Source organism: Crassostrea angulata, chromosome 10 (assembly GCF_025612915.1).
Source record: "Crassostrea angulata isolate pt1a10 chromosome 10, ASM2561291v2, whole genome shotgun sequence".
NCBI classification, from domain to species: Eukaryota; Metazoa; Mollusca; class Bivalvia; order Ostreida; family Ostreidae; genus Magallana; species Magallana angulata.
The window spans coordinates 33358900-33374559 of NC_069120.1; the positions used below are offsets into that span (position 1 = coordinate 33358900).

The following is a 15660-nucleotide window of genomic DNA, read 5'->3' on the forward strand; positions in this document are numbered from 1 at the left end:
ACGAGTTCCGCAGGATCCAATCAAATTTCGCGTTACATTTAATATTACATATGTGTCAACATCAATAATGATGAGATGAAGACTGGAGTAGAAGAGCATGATAGATTCAACGTATTTTTATAAAATCAAGGTATCGTATAACCGAAATATTTAAGCTGTATCGGTTTGAAAAAAAGTAACTGTATTTTTCTCTGATTGTTTACGTTGATACATAGTTTTTGTTAGGATGTCAGCTGTGCTTCATTCTTCACATCAATGACAATGGTATCTTGGATTAAAAACATGCTGCATATTTTTCCTTACCATAGAATGAAGACAGTTAGAAGTGTAAACAAATTAGTAATCATTAAAACTTGTTACGTAATATTTGGGATGTGGAAAAAATATTTATTTAAGTATAAATTTAAGCTGCATGGGTTATCATTATAAAGAATTTTGCATATTGATTTTTTGGCAATGATTACAAAATAATTTGCCATTGCCTTTCCCCGAAAGAATTCAATGGAATGGGATTAGTTATTAGGAAAATACATATTGCATGCTTTGCAGCTAACTGCTGGATAAAATAAAATTACATGTATATGAGAAAGCAGAAATTGAAAAAAAATATATTTATTTCAAATAAAGTTAACTGATTTTACAATTGATTTTCAATTGATAAAGAAGTTTTATAACTTAAAACAATATTTTTCACTGGCATGGAAGTAAGTGTGAAGAAGAAAGGTAGTGTAACAAGGTGGTATACAAACTCTCCTTCATGCTGGGGTAGAGGGGATTGGGGGGGGGGGGGGGTAAATGGCAAGCCAAATTCACAAAAATGAGGTACACATAGTTTCACAGTTTATTAAATATGTATATTGTACAATCCTTTAATTATAGCTTTTAATGTGAATTTGGCATGCCATATATACACGTAGATCCATAAACTATAGTATGCAGAATATAAACTTATTTTGTAGATTGTAATACTATATTTAGCTCATTTTGTACCATTGGTGTCTTTTAGTTTGGAATCCCAGAACCACACTATTTAACAATATTTAGAGACGAAAGAATTTGTGCTTTTACTTTCTATCTTCAACTTTGTATACAGGCTGCTTATAGCAAGAGGAAGTGCCTTCAATGTGTTCGCAAAGCATTGAGTCTGTTATTGGAAATTCCTGTTCCTATACTACCTTGTAGGCAAGATACAGACTACCGGGTATATACCCTTTGTAGTAGAATTAAATAGGTTTCGTCTGGAGGAAGAATCCTATTTTTTATTAAAGGTCAAAGGTTATTGTCTCCATATTTTTCTATTTTTTACATCAACTTTTAACAGAAACTAAATGCCTGTTTTGTGACTCAGTAGTTGATGTAAGTGTTGCATAACAAGTTCAAAAGTAACAAAAGCTTTTTGATGAAGAATTTTGAACAAAATAATGTGATGGACGCTTTGGGCACTGTATTCCATTTGTTTCTGTCTCAAACTTCAATCTTCCGAGCAATGTGTGAGAAGAATGCATTATAAACTGTTTTATAAATGTTTTTTTACTTGTAAATTTACTCTCTGTCATATATGAGTCATTATGTTTCAGTCAAGTTTTCTGTCTATTTTGAAAATAGTTGCTACATGCTTGAAGATGGTAATTTATTGATTTATTAAGTTAAATTGAAAACAGAATTTCATCAGTGTGCCTTTTATATTGATGAATAGATGTTTTTTTCTGGTCAAACAATATACACTGTGACAGAATATGATATTTCATACCAGTTGTTAATAATGGATTAGGTTTGCTATTAATCTAATTAGGTACATTATTCATATTTAGGACTATTTCCTTTTAATCTGCTATAAATAAAGCTGAATATTAGAAAGAACAAACACATCACCTCTATTCTATTCATTTGTCTAATCATATGCAGTAGGTCAGTTTTCACTAAAAAAAAAAAAAATAGCCTGGTAAGTGCATGTAAAACAGTGACATTCTTGTTTATAGAATTACAAAAAAGTGGCCAGGGTACAAATTCCCGCCATTACTGACTGCAGAGTAGATATCAGTTCTTTAATTTGATAGTATGATTTGTGGATATGTACTGCTAAGCTAATATTGGGTTCTGTCGGTATCATTGCATGGTTCATGACTTGGCAGACACTGATTCAGGAAGCTTTCTTAGGGAGTTTCAATTTAAGGAATGTCATTTTTTTTTTCTTGGAGGAGGTTGTGCAAGCTCTATATCCTGGAGAGGGATGCTTAAGATTTAACTTTATTTTTGGCATGTTTAGAATATTTTTATACGTTAAGTCTAAAATTTCCAGGGGAGGGGGTCTAGACCTCATTGACCCCTACCCCCCCCCCCCCCTTAACCCTCCCAAATGCCATCTAGATCTGAACATGACTTAGTATGATAAACGACAACAAAATTTTTCACTTCATCAGGCTACTATTCATCAGCACATATATTTACAAGTAGCTTTAAGTTCAATGTGTACAAAACAAAGTTGATACACAGAAAGTCAATTTACATCCTTTTGGGTGTTCGTGGTGATGAATCATCAGCTCAGATTTCAAGCCAAAATTTACTGCAAAACATGGAAAAGCTCTATTTTTCATCTATCTTTTATAGCAATTAAGAAAGGACACTGCTTTTATGCCAGCCAGCTGAGAAGCAATGGTTTTGTATTGATCTTGTTTAACTTGCTCCAAGAGAATGAACCAAGTGGCCCAAAATCTTGAAGTCTGAGAAAAATGAAAAAAATTCTGATGGTACCGATACATTAAATTCTTCTCTCGTAATCGTGACTTTAAATATCAATTAATACATTTAAAAAACATATTTAATACAAGTATTAAAATCTCGTTCAATGATGAAACCTAGTGAAGCTTGAGGAAAATGTAATTGATATACAAAATAAGCAAATAATGTGAGAGGTTACCATTTGGCTTGGGTTGAAAATAAATTAAATCTGGCTAGTTTGGCAGAAGGAGAAAGAAATTGAGAGTCAGTCGATGGAGTATGTTTTTATTTTGGAAACAGAAGATTCAGTCAGTGATAGATGAGTTGACGTGGCTCTAAGATGTAGCTGTGGTATTGATTGGTACATAAGGACTGATTTTGGTTTGATTGTGCATTCTGGCATAGCTTGGTCCATTTGTCACCCCCATATTGATGCAGCTAATGATATAGGATCAGAATAATAGAATGGATATTTGATAAGTTTGACTGATTTGATCTTAATTGATTTATGTCTTAATTGCTGTATAGATTTACACAGATTTATTTGAAAGTTAGAACATATAAATGTATGCATGGTGAATAAAAAACAAGATTGGAGCTACCAGTATACTGAAACTCTTTTAGTTTGAACATGAGCACGATATGCCAAGGGTTTGTGAGGAGCGGTGCGGATCAGAGACCATTGGCTAGCAAAGATGCCCTAGGCCTGGCAAATTTCTTTACAAATCTTTTTATAAATTGTATAAGGAATTTATGGATATTCTGGGAATGAATTTTCAGTTTTGTTAGGGGTGAAAAAACTGAAATATTCATTTTTATAACAAACTGTGTAATAGTTGTAAAGTTAACCATACCAATTGATAATATATTGTTTAAAATTCTTTGATTAACGATTCAATTCAATGAATTGATAAACAATTCAAAAATTTTAGTTTCCAAAGAGAGTTATGTATTTAATGCTTCAATGGCACAAATTAGTTGTATGTGGAAGACATGTATATTGTGAATTCACCATATAATGCTTATTAATGTTTTATCACAAAGTCTATATACAGATTGATATAAAAAATTACGATATACAATATACTAGAAGCTAAGTGAATCAACTGGCCTCTAGGAATTTGCTATGACAAAGTTTTACTGTATTGGTACATTCAGGTACAAATAAAAAAGTTCGTTTTGTAATTGAGGACCTGATATTAATCTCTGGGATAACATGTTGTCCTACTTTGCTCACTTCTAATGTGTTAAAATTTAGCAAATAAGACAATAACTACCGGTATTATCTTTCCCAGCCTGTGTAAGTTTACTCCTGTGAGTGGTATAATTGGAGGAAATGGGATAAATTTGAAGACGACTGTCTATGGATTTCTATTGATCTCCCAAAGACTGAATGAGATTTTTATGCAGTAGTTGCTGAGCTCCAATAAACTTGGTGATCATCGTCTGTGCTGAAAACTAGAGATAATGGTTTGCCTCTATTGGTCAGAAGTAAACATGGGAATACCAGGACCTCATTCCGGCAATTACATCCTTTCTAGAGAGTTTTTTTTTTTAACCAATTAAGGATGATCTGTTGACATATAGCAGTTGGTAGCTTTTAAAGAATTCTGGTCCCCTGTGGATTGAATGACTTATTGGGAACTAGAACAGAGTTACACATGCATATGTCTTCTAATTAGTTTTATTATGCTAAGACATGCCAGTGTCAAATGATGTCTTTAGTCTTATTGTTTTTTCTTGAAAGCGTTTGAGCACACTTTTTATATCAGTTTTTCAAGGGAAAGCAGTTCAAGGAAAGTTCAGACATTGACTTATAAAAGTGACTTGCAGATTATTTCTCATCTTCGCTAGCCAAGGGTTTTCGGTCCACTTCGCTCCCCATAAACCCTTGGCGGATTTCATTACGAAAATTCGGTGACAAGCTCCGTTTTATGATTGGCTGCAGCTGCGAGTAGCTGATCCAATCGCAGTGCTTGTAAATATAAACTTTAAAAGAAAACACAAGTTTGATCTTGTCTAAAACATTTGGTACTTTTAACAAGTTGAGACACAAGTTCTCGAGTACAGTGCCTCCCAAACGATGGTCTAACCAGATTGCTTTAAAAACCTGTATGTTTTACAGTGAATGAACATAGTTCTACAAACTTACCGTAAGTCAAGGCTAGCGTGAAAGCATGAGCTGTGTTTTATATATTTCTTTGGTCCGCAATATTCATGACAACGATACCTGGTTATATGGCATGAAAGCTTTAATATAAATCGGCGACTTTTTCACTCCCGGTACAGGTCCTTACAAAACACTATGAATAGTATATCCCGTGCTTTCCCTTTGTTATAACTTAATTCGCATTTATAAACATCGTTAATTATGTTCTGATATTCGGTAGTCAACATGTTTTCAAGTTGTATTAATGCCGTAGTGTGTATATAACCGGTTGTTTAATTTCGATTAAAATGTAAATATGCAAGGGGCGCAACTCAAGGTGCTTGCTAGATAGCGCCACCACATCACCGAGTTTTTGTAATGAAATCCGCCAAGGGTTTATGGGGAGCAAAGTGGAATGAAAACCCTTGGCTAGCAAAGATGATTATTTCTGTTCAAATTATTTCTTTATATACGGTGACTCTGGTGACTGTTATGGCCCATGGGCCTCTTGTTTAAACTACTTGGTAATATGGTGTGGAAGCAATGAACAAAATAATGTAGCAATATCAATCATAGGATATGTGATAAAAAAAAATTCCTATTTAGATCAGCATTACAAAATGAATTGTAATGCATAACTAACCTTACACTTCATGATCAATTCCAGTGGATTATCTGGTTAAGAGAAACCACTTGTATTTGCATAGAACAAAGTTCTTTTGAGAAAATAAAAAATGATTCATCATTCATAGTAATTAACTTAAGATGGATGAGATAGCCATATTATTAGCATTACAAACTATGACATATTTTATTGTATAAACTTTTGATCTTTTTTTACAGACTGGACCATGTCCTTGCAGTAGCCGGTAGAGGGTTGGTGTGACAGAGTAAAGTATCCAGATGGATTCCATAATGGCCCTGGGCACCATCTTCAAGAAGGCAACTTCTATACTGGGCTTGGGCTCTGAACATCTGAAGCCGCCCCCGCTAGATGGAGAAATCATCTACTGCAAGAACAATGTCTGTGTTCATCCCCCGGCCACCCTGGCGGTGGACTCTGAGGAGCACCACCCAGGATACCTGACCCTAAGGTCACAAAACGATGATGATGTAAGATCATGTGTCTGCATAAAATGACGTTGAGTATGAAAGTCAAAAATTTCTTCTTGACCTGATTTTAGCATAGACTTAAATCTCGATTTGTTTGGACTGTACTTTTATCCATCAACCATCCGACTGCTTGATTTATCTGTTGACCTTTATTCTTTATTTCCTCCTATATTTATATCATTGCATTAGTTGGCAGACTAACGAGTCTAATTTAAGAGACAAACCAGCGGCACTTACAAAGTGTGACGTTATGGCAAACCCATTCTGTAATGAGGGTTACTGTCTGACAAATTAATGCCTCTCTGAAGTCATAATTACCCTAGTAATGATGATTTGTAGTCCATTCTGAATAGTTACTGTAACCATGGAGACAGGTGGGGGTTTCATGGTTTTATTTTACAGCAAGTGTCTGCTGATAATGGATGTACTTTTAACGTCTACAAATAAAGTATTTTCTAAGAAACACAGCTCTATACTGTCTGAATGAAATTATGAAAGTATCTTCTTTTTTTTTGTTAAGTCAGTATCTTATGGAATAGGTTATATGTACTGTGGAATCATTTAGATTTCATTATGGCAAATTTTCTAGGTAGGATTTGGTCTTTTCGGCGGTTTTTAGCTCACCTGAGCTGAAAGCTTGAATAAGCGTTTTGATCACCTTCTGTGTTTTGTACTTCTTGGATTGCGAAATCGTCGCATTGACCTCAAAATTAGCAAAAATTATATTAATAATACATGTACTTCATAATTCTTTAGGGATGTTAACTTGAAAAATTGAGCCTACCAAATTATACTAGTTCCCATTAGGTATTTTTTGATTAAGATTTTGCATTTGACTCTGTATTTGAAGTTCACCCAAGATTTGGTTGGCTCATTATCAAAGTCACTGGTTATCTCAGAAACATACATTTACATGCAACATTGGTACATGGATATTTGTTTTCTCTGACTGTTTTTATCTATGTTCTCCAGACATGGTTTTTTCACACATTTTCTCTTTACAATGCTTGTTTGGAATTGATTTGAATATCTATATAATTTTTTGGTTGGGAACCAAGTATAAAACTTTCACATTTTATGCCCTGTGCTTGGTTTTGTATGAAGAATTGATGACCTTTATAATCTATGATTTAAAAGCATTTATCTTTTTTGATATTTGATATAATGCATATTAAAATTGGTTTATGCATTGTATATAATTCTCTTTATAAACAAAACAAAAAGTCTTGAGCTAAAACAACTTCTGAACAAAAATTCATAATTTGACATAATTCAAGAAAAAAATCTCACTAAGTGCCAGTTATAGTGATCTGTGGAATTAAATTTTATTTTTTAACTGACTGTATTCATATCTGATTTTATTTGTATTTTAGAAAAATGGACCAACCTTAATTTTAACATGGATTCCAAATTCCTCTTTAAAAAAGAACCCCAAGAGCATTGAGAGTCCCAACAGATCTTATGCAACAACACCAAGCCCAAAGCGAACCCCGAGGCAGGAGTTTGCTCGCAAGCAAATCACCACCCCCTCCCCGAGCAGTTCTCCGCGGGGGTCCTGTGTATCAATGGGTAGTGATGCCTGTGAACAGTATTATATGGACAAAGCTCCTGTGAAAAACAAGAAGAAACAGAGCATAGATAACTCAAGCATGAATTCAGAACTTTCCTTGGGCTCACGGGAGGACTGTTTGGATAGCTGGTCCCAAGTAGAGGAAATCAACAGGAAGTCTAGCACGAGTAATAAATCACAAACCGATTCCGGCATCGATACGGAGGATGTGGTGCAGAATAATGAGAAAAATGTCCCTAAAAAATGCTCCACTGTGGGCCGCAATGTTAATGACTTGCATGTGGACAAGGAGAGTAATGCAGAGTGTAAGACAGACAATAGGCGAGGACCCGAGGAGGACATTTCCTCCTCAGACACAACAGACAGCTTGACGGCCGAGGAACAACTAGCGGCAATGTTAAAGAGAAATAAACTCCACACAAAGGCCAGAGAGAGGCTGCTGGAGTCTAACAAGTCGGTCAGTATAGAAATGGATGGGGATAATCTGGTTGTTGTTACAGAGGAGATTGATAAACCACAGACAGTGAACATGGACAAGTACATCACAGAGAAGAACCTGAACAAGAATGAGAGCAAGTTTGACACCAGCTCCAGTTCCCAGTCCACAGATGCTGAGGGAATAAGTCTTAGTTCAGACTCGACTCATCCCAGTCCATCAGGTGCTCATTACAACCGAATGATCGACGAACTCAGAGAGGGCGTCTCGGTCCAAGACAATGGCTCGAGTACGTGCGATAGCTCAGACACTGTAACAGAAGTGACTGCTAAACCTACCACGCGGACTGGTGTTCCCAAAGATTTGAATCTGAACACCAATGCTGGTAGTGATGGATATTACTCTGTTCCATCACTGACAACTCCGGATATTTCCGTCACAAGGTGCAGACAGTCCTCTTCTTCCTCTTCCTTGACCTCGGGGCCAGACTCAGTGCCCCCCAGCGATGATGAATCCCCTCCTCTTTCCCCTACGTGGAACAAGTCCCCCGACTCCCCGAGCAGTGACAGCTCTGCCCCGGTCACCCACAATCTGACATTTCCTCACAACTCAGTGTCCTACTCAACTGGTTCACAGGAAAGGAAGAGCGCCAAGGACCAGATGTGTGGGGTCTTCTCGGTGGATCTGGGTAAGCTTGCCTTAATTTAGAGAGGGCCATTTCAAGGCACAGTTTATACCGGTCATGTATTTACAAGAAAGAACTTACCTTGTCTGATTCATCTTTATTTTTAACAAAAATATTGTCTAATTTTCATTTTTTGTTCTTGCCTATTATTGTAAAATGTGACAGATTTCATTGAAGGCATATGACTACAAAGAGTAATCATTACATGTATCTATTTTGACTATTATAATTAGTCCCACAACATGTATAAACTCCTCATACCATTGGTGTATACTGTGGTTTCATTAATATTCAAGGGTATCAATTTTCGTGGATAAAGTGAAAATCACAGTTTCAAGGATACTTAAATTCGTGGCCAATGACCCCTTCAGTACAAAATGTTAATATAAATTGCGTTTCGATGAACATTAAATTTCGTGGATCAACTTAACAACGAAATCCACGAAAATTGGTATTCAACGAATATTGATGAAACCACAGTAGTTCAGTGTGGTACAATATTCCTTTCAACTAGAAAAGAAGGTCTGCATGATCATTAGGAAAGTAGATCTTTTTACTGGGTAATGTCTTGCTGCAAATGTACATTTGAATTGATAGGGCATAGAGAAATAAGGTTACCAGTAATAAGACTAGAACTGTGTACACTTTAATGCACAGTAAACTTAACTTTTTTGAATATAAATAATACCGGTAGTAGCTTCACGGCATATAAATTCAAATATTTCTGTAGAGCAACAGTTTTGGAATTTACTGCTAAGATTTGTTTTTAAGGTTGTTCTAGTCTGGCCTCTTCTTTCTGACAGGTCAGATGAGGTCGCTGAGACTGTTTTATTCCGACCCCTTCTGCACGAAGGGACAGGTTGTGATAGCCAGCAGGGAGAGCCAGTACAAGATTCTACACTTCCACCACGGGGGACTGGACAAGCTGGCCGAGATCTTCGAGGACTGGAATCTATTTGCCAAGATGAAGGACAAGGTAGGCAAAAATATTAAATGTTTTTTAGAGTTTTACAGTACTGTAAACCAGCTTTTATTTGCTTACAAGAATATTTCACGGGATTTGATTGCGCCTTGTAGTCCTTAAATCTTGTAGTTTTGTATTTGTTTAAATAGTAAATGTAGGATTAGTCACAAAAACCAGTTTGTCACCAGTACCAGTAAATCATGAAGTAAATTCATCGCGAATATTGGTTTACTGTATGCAATTAAAAATCATAATGTAGTCTTTTAAATAATTAATAGCAGAAGCAACTTATTTAGGGATTAATTGGGTTATTTCACTTTTAATAAAAAAAATTCATTCCTAGTTAATCATGCCTGATTTTAGTGTATTTTCTCTCACTGGTAAAAAATCATTCTGCAGCAAAACAAGGAGAGTGAGGGCCAGTACAAACAGTTCCTGATTGTCCGACCTCAGGTGACCGATGAACAGTGTCATCCGGAGGAAGGCATCTATAACATGGTCAACGAGGAGGAGTGGAAGATCCACATGACCAGTGATGGAAGAATAGAGGAAGACTACCAGCTCAGAAAGGTTAGATTCCAAAGTGTTATTGGAGTATATGTTTGAAGAAATTTACCGGTACCAGAAATTATTTCACCAGTTATTTCTCATGTAAAAATGATGAGTTATATTTTTTAAATGTTTCCTTTGATGAATGAACCTAAACATGTATCTTTTGGAATATGAACCAATGCTTGCTATAGCCCTGATGTATTGTATATGTACATTAACTTGTTTTTTGCATTTTCAGCATATATTCTTTGGGGGACTGGACCCCCACCTGAGACACGAGACCTGGCCATTCCTGCTTCATTATTATCCCTGGGACTCCACATTTGAGGAGAGGGAGGCCATCAGAAATGACCGCTACATACAGTACCAGGACATCAGGAAAATGAGGTACAACACAGGATTTCAAATTCTAAGCTGTTTGATAATTCAGTAGCAAAAAAAATACAAACACATCCAATTATAAATACACAGTAATGACCGAATAAAACTTTAAAACAGGCTAGAAATCTGCTGAAAATGAGAGAAAATGATATGATTGAGATATATATTGATCATCATTTGGGGATGCACAGTGGAAACTGTTTTGTAGGGAAGACATGACTCCTCAAGAGAAGGAACAGTTCTGGAGAAAGATCCAGTCTACAGTGGAGAAAGATGTGGTCAGAACGGACCGGAGTCACCCATACTTCAGGGGGGAGGAGAATCCCAATATAGAGGTCCTACAGTGAGTGAGCCAGTTCAGTTTTCACATGCTAATGATAATTCTATTGTTGTCAACTTATTATATTATCATAATAGTAAATGTATAAACAGCAATATAGAGTTCAATTTTTCGTGTTTAAAAAAGTGGAACAATGCTTGAAAAAATAACACATTGTAAAGTTTTAATAATAACCATTGTAAAAACTTTTTACAAATTGCAAAAGATGTTTAATTTTTGGATTTTTTTTCTTCAGAAACATTTTGTTGAATTATGCGGTGGCCAATCCAACGATGGGGTACACACAGGGGATGTCGGACCTGCTGGCCCCCGTTTTAGCAGAGATTCAGAACGAGGCCGACGCTTACTGGTGTTTTACTGGGCTGATGCAGGGAACCATATTTGTCAGTTCACCTAGAGACAGCGACATGGACAAGCAATTGGTATTTTCACCAAAATAACAATTACATCCATTCAAAAACCTTTCGGGAATTGTTAATTTAGATTGTTCTATTAGAAGGAAAATACATATATTTGTATGCAGAAGTATACAAGTGTATCAAGAATAGTTAGTGTTGCCAAGATTAAGTATATAAATTGCATCAAAATTGAAAACTTTTGTACAAAATCATAGTTATGGCCTACATGTATTTATGATAGAGTGATAAATATTTTGAATGATTCACATGTTTCTAACTCTGTAGGATTACTTAAGGGAGTTACTCAGACTGATGCAGAATGATTTCTACATGCACCTGAATCGCCTGGGAGAGGATGCACTGGAACTGTTGTTCTGTCACAGGTAAATAAGTCTACAGATCATGATGCAAGAATACGATCAAACTGTGTCGAATTAGGATTTAGGTAAAATCAGATAAAAAATGTACACATGAAGACTTAAAGACTTTGAAAATATATATAACACATGATATTTGAAGTACGAAATTGTCAAATTTTAAAAGTGTTTCACAAGAGATTTATATTAAAAATACCAATAATGTCTGAGTATTGCTTATCCATTTAAATCCTTACATTAATATTTCCCAGGTGGATATTGCTGTGCTTCAAGAGGGAATTCCCTGAGACAGATGCGCTGAAGATCTGGGAGTCATGCTGGTCTCACTACCAGACCGATTACTTCCACCTCTTTATCTGTGTGGCCATTGTCAGTATCTATGGCGACGACGTGATTGACCAGGGCCTGCCCTCTGATGAAATACTCTTACACTTCAGCAGTCTTGCCATGCATATGAATGGGCAGCTTGTTCTCCGAAAAGTAAGTAAACGTTTTTTGTTTTCAGTAAAATGATATGCATGAACAATATCCTACAAATATTGCCTGTAAATACATGTACATGTATTTTAATTGAATTATGTTTCTAAATGCATCTACAGCAGATAAAAAAACAAAAGTTTAAATTACAGGCAGAATGTCTCATTTTCATCAATGTATTTCTTAGGAAATTTGATACATATATAATTCAGTTACATGATGTTGGTTTTGGTATATTTTGCTTATTTCATTTCAGGCAAGAGGACTTCTACATCACTACAGAAAACTACCCAGAATTCCTTGCACCTTGCATGGGCTGTGCTCCCTTTGTGGACCAGGGATGTGGGATAGTGGGCACGTGCCCATTGTGGAGTGTGTGGGCAACCACAAAAATGACATGTGTCCGTACAACAGTAACCCTGGGTCCCCTGTACATCCTCCCAACTGATCCAAGAAATTCCATCTATAGCAGCCATGACAACTATATCATTAAGATCTGGTCAAAAGGACTGGTACAATATACAGTGTATATCATAAGGACACCATTAATTTAGAAACATTTGTTAAAAGTAAATACAGTGTAGAACTTAAGAAGATGAAAGCAGCATATATGATAATCAGATTATCCAATCGTGTATGTAGCATGGTATATTATGATATGAAAGTCATGATCATTTTCAAACTATACAATAGATTTCATGTTTGTTACAAAGTGGTAACTAAGGTGATCATCTTGTATTTGATGCTTAGCATAAAATATTTAGGCTACGAATATCTATCTACGTAGTGGCTAGGTTAGCGTACTGTTCCTCTATGTAGCTGTACATAGCAGGTATGATCTTGAACGCAGCCCTGGTGATTTTGTGTACATGTTATTATTTAGGGATTCTCATGCATGCTTGTAGTACAATGTATTTTACATCTGTAACAAAAAAACACAAAATACTTAATATATTTATTGTTTTGTTGATGTTACATATATTTGAAATTTTACTTGATGTTCTCAGAACTTATTTAAAATTGCTTAAAGTAGTGCAATATTTGTTATTTAGTGTCGGTAATAGATATGATATACAATAAGCGTAGTCAGTAAGGGGAGGTAAACAATGATCTAGATCATTTGTCATGGAATAATTAGGTCATTTTGGGGGAATTATAGATGAATTTGTTGGTGCTGTTTGAACCTCATTTGGAAACAATATAATCGGGTCACTTTGATGACAAGATACACCATATTGGTCATGAGACTCGTAAGTATAGGGTTTGGATCAATATGTATAGTGTACATGTATATAGAGAAATGCTGTAATCAGGTTGTGTGATACATGTGGTTATTTGGTATTTGAAAGCTATTGTGAAAAGAAATTCTTTTACCTTAGAACGTGTTTAAATTTTAAAAAGAAAAAACATGTCTGGAAAATGAAGGTTGCATTTAATATGGTAAGGGTAGGATGTATCAAGGTGATTTGAATTTGTAGAATTTACATTGTGTCAGTTTATATGTTTCTTCATTAATCAAGATTCAGTATTATACAGAATCAAAGAAAAGGGCCAGTTCTAGGGGCATTCTCAAGCAATTTTTGGTTGAAAGAAAAAAACATTATGTAGAATTATATCGTTTAATGAGGTCTTGTATGAATTTGTTTAAGCCAAGTTTCTGTGAAACTCTTAATCTTAACGAAATCCAGTCAATTTGAACTTTAATTAGAGCTCAATGTGTTTTCTGTTTTCTCAGTGCTTTTTGTCTTTTTCAGGATCATTTTTATTGACCCAATCATGCTATACATTTATTTATATTACCAATGATAAATTAATTGTTTACAGATGGTTTCCAAACTTGAGACAGTATATTCTTTAACTGTTCTTTTTGTAATATTCATATGTACAGTATTTAATAGCTTTATTAATTTACATCTAGTTTACAGTTTGATTGCATTTACATGAACAGAAAAGCTAGGCTATTAACTGTTGGCTTCTGTGATTTACTTTACATTTTATTTCATTTACTTTTGGTGATAATTTTTAGCAAAGACACTAAATTCATAAGTCTTTGTTAAATCTTTGTTTTGAATCTTGTCTTGTTTCTGTCTTTGATCTTTACTATCTTTGATGTACGATACATTTAATTGAACTGTGTAGTAATGTATACCAAAATGTGAATCTCGTGCTATCTATATTGCCATTTTTTTGGGGTAGATGCATTTATTGGACACAATTTCTGATATTTATTTTTCGAGATTTTGTGACAAAAGTCTAGGCATTGAGATGTAGCCATTTTCCTACATTCCAGCAATTTTTGTGCAATGGTTTTACAGTGTGTGTATTGTATTTTATTATTTCTTTTGTGTTCATTTGTTACCTCACTTTGATGATAATTTAGTCAAGAGGTGCCACTCTTTGATATTATATAAAAACACAAAAAGGTTGTATAAAGTTATGTCATGTGATTATTACTCGAACCTACAAAATTGATATACTATATGATTTTTTTTTGGGGGGGGGGGGGGGGGGTTGAAATTTTGGAAAATTTATATTCTTTTCAAATCCTGCTCCTCCATTTGTCCGGGTCTAGTTAAACTAATCAATTTTATAGTCATCACTTTTATTTCATGTTGCAGTTTCACAAGTCAAGGGAGATTATCATCAATAACTTAGAAGACTGCAGATTATTAATTTTTATAGTTTGTGAATCAAATCTTGTACATTCTCATGAAATTTTGAATAGGCATTCTCCGTATTCCAACTAACCCTTAAATGAGATTTTAATTAATTTAGTATACGTGACAGCCTTTTCCATGTAGTAAATCTACTGACCCATATGAACTGCTGTGTAATGTGTCTCATTGTAGGATCATGAATATAAAATCAGTTTTGTTGTTGTTGTTGTCCTGAGCTTGATCTTTATCATTATCTACAAACACATTGTATGTGATTTATTTCAGAAATAAATCATTAACATTAATGCCTTCTTTTTCTTATTTAAGGAATCAAGAAGTTCTCAATACCTTTAATTTACGCGTTACAAACAGCTGTACAATTATTTTATAATTAATTCGTTAGTAGACCCCTTCACGATAACTGCGGTACTGCTATCTTGCAGGGCAAAATGATATACTTTGCCGAAATTTCAGTAGATGGATAATTAAATGACGTAATTGAAACAATTGACGTTACGTCATATTTCACCAAACTGCAAAAGAGCAGTACCGCAGTTACCGTGAAGGGGTTAGTTCTGGTAGGACCCACATTGATTTGTTGCACTTACCTTTTTTTAATAAATTCAAAATTTAATTCATTACTGTTATCCAGTCATGTGATAAACCCAGTCAAAGTGTACCTATGTTTTAAATTAGATTATGTCAAAAAAAATTATTTCATGCTCTCTAAGGATGCAGTAAAACATCTCGATGTAGGTGAAAAGACCAAAGAAACTCAATAAGGAATAAAAAATACCGGTACTCTATACCGGTATTTATAATTCTGTGGCCCTTTTCTCAAAA

The 15660-nt window shown here is 34.9% G+C and overlaps 1 protein-coding gene across 1 annotated transcript; it reads left to right on the forward strand.

The window, feature by feature from the left end:
• The first annotated feature begins 35 nt into the window (after nucleotides 1–35).
• On the forward strand, nucleotides 36–15122 carry LOC128166830 (TBC1 domain family member 16-like). The gene is made up of 11 exons (XM_052832236.1): nucleotides 36–130; nucleotides 5711–5980; nucleotides 7354–8674; nucleotides 9475–9647; nucleotides 10035–10205; nucleotides 10426–10574; nucleotides 10777–10911; nucleotides 11144–11330; nucleotides 11592–11689; nucleotides 11935–12163; nucleotides 12417–15122. The coding sequence occupies exons 2-11, from the start codon at nucleotides 5771–5773 to the stop codon at nucleotides 12606–12608; spliced, it is 2865 nt and encodes a 954-aa protein (XP_052688196.1). The 5' UTR covers nucleotides 36–130; nucleotides 5711–5770; the 3' UTR covers nucleotides 12609–15122.
• Nucleotides 15123–15660: the final 538 nt, after the last annotated feature.

What these genes read in the sequence shown, in the direction of transcription:
- LOC128166830 (XM_052832236.1), top strand. Translation starts at nt 5,771, where the DNA reads ATGGATTCCATAATGGCCCTGGGCACCATCTTCAAGAAGGCAACTTCT. An exon ending in GGTCTTCTCGGTGGATCTGG is followed by an intron (nt 8,675 to 9,474) that starts GTAAGCTTGCCT and finishes TCTTTCTGACAG; the next exon opens with GTCAGATGAGGTCGCTGAGA. An exon ending in GCGACATGGACAAGCAATTG is followed by an intron (nt 11,331 to 11,591) that starts GTATTTTCACCA and finishes CTAACTCTGTAG; the next exon opens with GATTACTTAAGGGAGTTACT.